This window comes from Catharus ustulatus, chromosome 6 (genome assembly GCF_009819885.2).
Source record: "Catharus ustulatus isolate bCatUst1 chromosome 6, bCatUst1.pri.v2, whole genome shotgun sequence".
NCBI lineage: Eukaryota > Metazoa > Chordata > Aves > Passeriformes > Turdidae > Catharus > Catharus ustulatus.
Genome location: NC_046226.1, coordinates 3,436,368 through 3,444,626, shown reverse-complemented (window position 1 = coordinate 3,444,626; position 8,259 = coordinate 3,436,368). Strand labels below are relative to the sequence as shown.

The 8,259-nt window shown below is 46.7% G+C and overlaps 1 protein-coding gene across 2 annotated transcripts; it reads right to left on the bottom strand.

Moving 5' to 3' along the window:
* SOCS4 (suppressor of cytokine signaling 4) lies at positions 1 to 8,164 on the bottom strand. 2 transcript variants are annotated; one of them, XM_033062628.1, is made up of 2 exons: positions 8,077 to 8,164; positions 1 to 1,843 (listed from the first exon to the last, which is right to left on the bottom strand). In XM_033062628.1, the coding sequence occupies exon 2, from the start codon at positions 1,740 to 1,742 to the stop codon at positions 432 to 434; it is 1,311 nt and encodes a 436-aa protein (XP_032918519.1). In that variant the 5' UTR covers positions 1,743 to 1,843; positions 8,077 to 8,164; the 3' UTR covers positions 1 to 431. The 2 variants fall into 2 exon arrangements, with proteins under 2 accessions (XP_032918519.1, XP_032918520.1); XM_033062629.1 differs by lacking the exon at positions 8,077 to 8,164 and adding an exon at positions 2,064 to 2,149.
* Between the last annotated feature and the right edge of the window lie 95 nt (positions 8,165 to 8,259).

Sequence of the window (8,259 nt, the reverse complement as noted above, 5' to 3'; positions counted from 1 at the left end):
GCTAGAGCACTCATTTTAAAAGAAATGCAGAAAATACAGATGACTCAATCTTTAGTTAACAGTGCATTATTTCAATCATGTCAGCAACACGTGTCAACTACAATAGAAAAGACAGATCAAGTTCAAAAGTGATTTTCAGGGGGTTTTAGAACTAACCACTATCCATCTATAGAAATACCAGAAAGCCTACCTGGAATTCCATAAAACTCTAGCCTAGGGACAGTACCAAAAGCCCACAATGAATATAATTCCTAAAAAAGAGAACTGTGAAGACTCAAAAGTACATTTAAACAGAGACTAGTTTGGGTAGTAAATAATACGCAGAAAAAAGAAAAAAATAATCAAGTTGCTATTTAAAAAAAACCTAGAAGGAAAAAAGATTGAACATACTATTGTCTGTTCGGAGAGAATTTCTTTCACAAAAATATTTTCTAGCTTTGCTGCTCTGGTACATCAATCCTGAGCACTCTAACTTTTGACTTATAATGATATTCCTTGAGATACAGCTTCACCGAGGGAGGAATGGGAAGTGCATCGATACCATCATAAGTTGTACAGTTGCAAATGACCGTTCTACATATGTGCTGGAGAGAGAAGGGAAAGGTCCTGTTCAGGGGGGTGGACAAAAGTGGTTCAAAGAACATACAGGAACTGGGATCTTTGTAGTGTTCTAGAAGTCCTGTGATGTCAGGAGAATGGAAGACACAGGGATCATGGGCATCAAAGCTGAAGTTGTGATTCCACTGCTCTATCCGGGCATGGAGGGAGCGACTGTAGCGCCTGAAGCTCACGGAAAACAAATAGTCCTCCTGGGCAGAGTCTCTCAAGAGAAATGTTCCCTCTGGTTTTCCTTCCAGCAGCGCCTCCGCTGCGTATTTATCCATGACTCCCCAGTAGCAGGGGTTGTTATTGATCTGGAGGAGGTCTGGCACTAGGCAGTGCACATAATCGATCTGGGTGTGGTATTTCGGGGGCGTTTCCATCCGTAGCAGCTCGTCATCCGTTTCCCACTTGGGCTTGTTTCGTTTTCGAGAGCTTGTGCACAGAGTTATGACTTCATCATCGGAGTCCATGTCGCTCTCATCTCTGCTGCTCCTCGCCACCTTACCTGTCACCAGCTCAGGCCTCGGGTCACCCCGAGAGGAGCCGCTGTCAGTGAAGTCACAGGACTGGGAGGGAGAGTCCATTCCCCCATTGGCAATCTCCTCATCCCTCAGCTGCTCCTCCCTTTCCTCATGCTGGGATAAATCAGCAATTATCCATTCTTCTGCCTTTGGACTTATGGGGGCCGTGTGCCTTTTGATCAAGTGCCACCGGAAAGCCAGCTCTGAGCGCGGGGGGAAAGGACACTTATCCAGCATCAGCTCACTGATATGGATTTTCCTTTTGGATGGCAGTCCGGAGCTGTGCCGGCTGCTGCAGTTCTTTATGGGAAAGCACTGACCCACAGCATCCTGCAGCTTCTGCTTGAGGGACCGACCCAAAAACCTGTGCCCACAGGACCGGTCTAGATCCAGCTCGATGGATGAGCAGCTGTACTTCCTCTCCTGGCTCCTTAAATTAATCCCCGACCTTCCTGCAGCGCTTGCTGTTTCAGCATCAGGACAATGCTCGCTTTTCTTGGACCAGGAGAGCTTTTTGCCACTCCAGACATACCCATCCTTTCTGTCTGCGCTTCTGCTCCGGCTGCTTTTGGGCCTCACATCTGCGTTTTTCGCGCTGCTGTCCTTGTTTTCTGCCATTGTGACAGCTTTGCTTCACAAGTTGCCAGGAAGCGCACACGGTGTTTCTTGTGGGGTTTTTCTACATAAGGAAGCTTCCTCGAGGCACTTTCTGGAAATATCTAAGGAAAAAAGAAAACACAGCTCAGTTAAGTGCTGTGCACACACACAATGCAACAGCAGTGCTGGTGGATACAGGACAACAGTGACCATTAATTGCTGACCATGTGAAAATCATGGGATTGAGGTGAATTCAGTAGCACACCCCACAAACAGCAGCCTGATCCCAGAAAAAGCTCTCTTAACCCTTCCTTGGGAAAAGCATCCTCCAGAAAAAACTACCTTAACATATTTGTTGAGTCCTCATTCTGATTATGCAGCAGAGCAGAACGTTTCAGGTGTTGGCAAGCCCATTGTGCCAGGGCACATTTCAAAAGGAAACCCTTCCTGAGGCAGGTGATACTGCTTTGGTTGTTTATGGAGCAAATTCTGCATCTCTTCCAAATAACCTTTCAAGAAGGAACAAACCAGAACAGAAACAAGTAGGTCAGAGTACAAAGAACTACTGTACCTAGATGATATGCCTGTTTGCTACTAATCCACAGGGTGGGATGCCAGAGATCTTTTTCTTAACTGACACTTTTGGGTCACTTTCAGGATAAAAAAAAAAAGCAAAAACAAAAACCAACCCTAAATTTTATCAGTCACAGATTCTGTCAGCTTCTGAAAGCTGTTTTCCTCTGCCTTTTCAAAGGAAGGGAGCTAGGAAATACTGAGGCCCTAAGGGATTGAAATATCTGGGGCTTTACATACTGAAAAGGATTAAAACAATCCAGCCCCTTACTAAAAGCAATTTTAAAAGGCTGTGAAAGATGGAACTGCTTATTACTCATTAGAGAAGGAAGTTTACATTATTAAAATCAGTGTTGCTTTGAGACCTACGGTTGCTGATTTCATTTTCCTTTGTTTCCAAAGGTATATTGAATTCTCAAATAGATAAGAGGTTTCCTTTTGACTGCTGCACTTTGAAAAAAAAAATGAAAAAAATCTTCTTTTGATTACTCAATTGAAAGTGGGGCAGGATTTTTTCAAGATATGTAGATAGCAGTATGGTATGGATGCTGTACCCCCTGAGGCATGGCAGGATATAGAAATATTTCCCATCACTTACAATAATCAGGATATTCTGTGATTGTGTGATGCTCTTGCACCAAAATCATGCACAGCTTCTCTGTTGTACTGTTTTTTGTTTTATTTTTTTTAGCTATGGGTTTTTCTGTCATGTTGTTTGGGAGTTTTGGATTTTTTACAACTAATTGACATGGCAAATACTAAGCAGGAAAAGAAAAGGGCATCCACTTCCTCTCTCCATTCAATCCATTCTCATCACCAGGATTAGCCAGCATGACACAACCTCTCTGCAGTCCCCCGGGGCTGCGCAGGCTGAGTTCGAGCCTCTGCTTTCAGTAAAAGAACAAGACAGCCTTGCCAAAAGGCTCACATGCAATCTGTGGGCCAAATGCATCCCAGATGGAACTTTCACCCAGGAATTTTTCACATTGCATTCCTTATTTAAAACCCACAGACCTGAGAGCTGGGGGGGGAAAGGAAAAGGCAGCAGGGGAAGGGAGGAGATGCAGAAATGTAGAATGAAGGGTAAGATAGGTTCAATATTGGAAATATGGTGGGAAGAAAAAAGACATTAGGGCAATGCAGATGAATGTCACCTCACTGGTACCAAGAGGAATCACAGGAAATATATTTCAGCATTTACAAACCAAATGATTGAACTAAAGATTTCTTTTTCTTCTCTCAGGACTTTGCAAATTGCTTTTCAGTGAAAGCGTGGCAAGACACAATGAAGACAGGAGAAAGGAAACATTTGCATATGAGACTCAAAACATCTTTATTTAGACCAGGATTCATTGATTGCTTTTGGAACATTGATATTTTTCATCCAGAAATACCTAGAGTGGAGCACTGAATTTTCTCCACAATTCAAAAAAAAATGAGGGAAAAAAGCAATCTCATTTATCCTGTGATAATCTGAAGCCACTGAAGACAAAAAGTTTTTAGATTCAATCTGTAGTAAAATACATTAATTGTCTATATATGGGATTTTTAATTGGACAGAGAGATATCACTGAGGTTACAAAGTCAAGTACTTAAAAAATTAGGGTACAACAGTTTGTAATTGCTTTTGAAACCTTCAATTATCTCATTCTGCTCATCCAGCCCATATAAGGAATAAGAACATGCAGAATTTGGGCTTTTAATTAAAAACTGCAAAACATACAAAACCCACAAGTGCCTGTTATCTCCTAACTTCAGCCTCCCAACCGAAAGAAGCTTGGGTTTTATAGAATTTCTGGGCTGCTGTTGTATTGAGCTGTAAAGCCACCTTCTCCTTTGTACCTTTCTCCTGTCATGAATCATTAGTGGTACCTGAACCCTGCAAGAGAAGCTGGGGAAGCAGCACGTGATGCTGCAAAGCCACGCACCATTAGCCAGAGCTGCTTCCCTGGGGTTTGAAGGGCTGCTGGAGCCCAGGTGCTGCTCCTGCCACGTCAGAGCAGGAATTGTTAATCAGACAGAGCACTAGAGCTGTGAAAAGAGCAGGGAACAAATGAAGGAAAAAGGGATGTCATGCTCCCAAAGCCAGGTTTGAACCTGACCATGTGTTACAAAGTGTGGCATTGCAGTGAGGGATCACACCCTCACACCCTTCTGCATCAGTGATTCGCAGCCCCACCAATAAAATGGGGACCAAAAATAATTAAAGTGTCAGAAAGAAAAAGGCATAAAGGCCAGAGAAGGCTTTCAGTGCTCTATTACCACTTCAGGCCATCCATCTAAAGCAGCTCTTCCTTTCACTGCAGCATCCAAGGGAAATGCCACGTCCTTCCATTAACGGCTGGAGCGCCGCTGGAAGAGCAGGACAGGAGGGCAAGGATAAAAGAAAGGGAACACAGAGTGTACTTTTCCCTAGAGGGGAAGGTTAAATGGAGGAGTCCAGCACTGTGCAGCTCACATGCATCAGGTCTGAGCTCCTTTTGGGAGAAATAATGAATGTCCTGCCTGCAGAGCCCCGTCCTGCACGGGCACACCTCGGGCATCTCCGATGATGGCAGATTTGACAAAACCCTTATGCTGGAAACCCTTTCCCCTAAGGAAACAGCAAAGATAAAGACATGTGGGGGGATGAGCAGAGTTCACTTCGGGCCACAGGACCTGGCTGGTAGTCAGAGGTTACCCAACACTGTCACAGCCACAGTCCCTGAGGACAGGCAGAGAGCTGGGTGGCTTTTGCTGTTGGTTTTGTGCTGTGCCCAGCTCCCTCCTTCAGAGGTGCTCTCTCTTGTCTGCAGACAAGGTGTTTTTCTTTCAGGAGCTGATGCCTCTACCCTGAGACTTCAAGCCCAGACTAAAAACAATATCCAGTTGCTGTTTGGAGGGGTAACAATATTCCCTCCTAGCCAGGGGTAGGCTGCAATCCACAGCTGACAGTGACAGCCTCACCATATGTCTAACTGATAATGTCAATAGGAGAATCAAAACCATAACTCTAGACAGCCTTTCTTTTAAAATTTATTCAATAAATACTTGAGTACTGAACTGCTTTAACCAGATACTTATGTCCTGAGCTGCTGGATCCTTGCCTCTAGCCCTCTTCATCAAGCTGCTTCCCTTTCTGTATAAAGAAGGAGCAGATGGTGGGGGGTCTCCAGCCTGACATCCCACTTGGAATGGGATTGCTGCCAGCCTGGGCTCAGGGGAGCTATGGCATGGCCTGGCCATGTCCTGAAAACCTCCCAGGATGAAGGTGCCACCACCCTTCTGGTGCTCCCTAGCTGCACAAACCTCCTCGTGCTGGAAGTACTTGGAAAGTTTTCTGTCCAAGCACACGAAGCGTTGCTGCATTGTGCCTCTAATTAAACAACAAAAGAAGGCTCACAAAGAACAATGAATCAATTTTGGAATTGTTATGGAAGTTGATTTTGTAGAGCTGATAAAATCCTGAGAGAAAAGAGCAAGATGCAATGAACTGGAGTACTTTTCTTTCATAACTTACATAAAAGTTATTTTAAAACAAAATCTCACTGGTCACAAGCTGTTTTCATTAATTTCACCAAATTAGATTTTTGCCACAAAACCACATTTTAAAACCTGATCTTCCCAACCTACTAAGGATAACAATAAATCTCAATTCCTCTGTCTAAATTGTTTTCTAGTTTTGGCTTAACTTGGATTTATGATACCATCTAAAAATACCTAAGCTTGACTCCAGAGGCCTTTACAGCAAATTAAAGCAATTATCACACATGCAGACAAAAGAAAAGTACTTTCTAAAGGTACCATTGTCAACCCAAATATTTCTTCCTTGGAAAAACCCTTGATTTATCCCCAGAACTGCAGGAGGAGGGGGGCCATGCCCAGCTAACCCCAAGACGGGGGATATTTTATTCACCCCCAGGAGGTAGAACTGAGCTGGCAGCAGGTGAGGGCTGCTCGTATCTCCTGACTTAATGAAGCTCCGCTCATGTGTGGCAGGAGAGATGCAGGCAGCGCTTGGCAAAGCTCAGCAGCCTCTCCAGCCCGAAATCAGTGAAAGCTTTATGGTCCATGACCAACACTCCGTGCTCCACCCAGAAACCGAGCAGAGCAGCGATTCCCGGCTCCCGCCCCGCTCGCAGCCACTCACACCTATTAATCAAGCCAGCCCGAGCTCCCAACCGGATTTCTAAGTATAACTTTGCGTTTGGTGCCGTGTCACTTCGGTGGTGACAAAGCCACAGCGCCTGCAGTCCCTCGGACAAGTGACCACGGGGTCCTGACACCCCCCCTGAAAAACCTCCCCCGGTTTTCCTGTGCTGTTCAAAGAGTTTTCCCAGCAGGCAGCACCTCCAGACAAGGAAATTAGTTGTTACACAGAAGCGAATGTAAAATGGCTTTTATATTGCAAAACACTTTAGGTGCAGTTTCTGTCAGAGCCTCTGAAAATTAAAGTGATTAAGAAAAATAAACACATTTGACAGGCATTTGTCTCCATCCCAGGCAGCGGCTTGCAGCAGGAATAGCTTGGTCTTCCCACTCATCTGATAAGCAGTTCAGCTCGGAATCATTTCTCTAGAACACATTATCCTCGCCAGAAATCACGATTTACTGAAATATGTAGGATACACCCATGGAAAACATGTCTCTACACAGCTTCCACGAGGTTTAATAATGAAATCTGGCCATATTTCTATATTTTTTTTTTAAAGAAGTGTGCTTGCTTTGTAATCCTGTCACTTATTCATTCATGAAACTACCAGCAATGTGAGTGTTAGAGAGAAACACATTTCCAATATACATAAATCACTCTGCTCACCCCAACCACCAATAACCCTGCTGCAGAGCAAAACTGAAGATAAAAGGGTTTTGCCTGGAAGCAATTTTTTCTTAGAAACAGGAATAAACTGGGCCAGATCATTAAGGCTACATAAAGGGAAAACAGATAACAGTGTTTTTTCCTCTTTATTTCAGTTATGTTCAATACTAACATTTTAAAAAATCCTTCAAGAGATCAGCCAGGATGCTTTCTTCCTATTTTTCAGCCAAAAAAAAAAGAAAAAGCTTAATGATTTTTGCAGTGCAATCGCTACCTGCCTGACTACCACTGCTGTCAACTCCACCTCGCACAGGCATCGGGGTGGCTGGAATTCCAGAGTAATTCCATAATGCCCATAAGGATCTCCAAAGGGGTTTGATCCTACAGCCCCCGCTGTCATGGGGGTGCTGCCCAAGGTGGGGGGTGAAGGGCACAGCCCCTCATTTGGGCTTTCCCTGCCGTTCCTGTGCCTCTTGAGGAGCTGCCATTAAATCCATACACAGAAGGAGAAATATGTGCCCGATTTGTGTTAGGATACAAACGCCGGGCACGGGGTTTTTCACAGGAGGAGCAAACGGAGCGAACCGCCGGTGACAGGGAGGACCCTGAGGCGAATCCCCCCGGTGACAGGAGACCCCCGAGGACTGAACGCCTCGGTGACCGCAGACCCTGAGCCCCCCGGGCACTGACAGCGGCTCAGCCCCTCGGTGACAGCAGACGGGGACAAGGCTCAGCCCCCGGCCGAACCCTTGGTGACAGCAGATCCTGAACCGAGCCCCCCGAGGGACAGAGCGCCGAGCCCGGCCCCAGAGCGCCGCGGTGACACAGGGCAACCCCGCATCGCTGAGAGGAGACCCCGCTCCGAGCCCCCCGGGGACCGACAGGGACACAGACCCCGAACCCCCCGCTGACAGCAGACCCCGATTTCCCCAGCGCCGCCGCTCTCCCCGCGCCCGCCGCCCCTCAGCCCCGAGCCCAACTCACGCTGGCGCGGCGGGCCCGGCTCCCTCCGCCGGCTCTGGCCGCAGCCCGGTGCCGGCAGCTCGGCGGGCTCGGCGCTGGCAGCCGCGGCCCCTCACCCGGCCGCCGCCATCCCCGCAGCCGGGGCCGCTCCGCCCCGCAATGACGGCTCGGGCCCGGCCCCGCTGAGGGCGGAGCGGCGGCGGC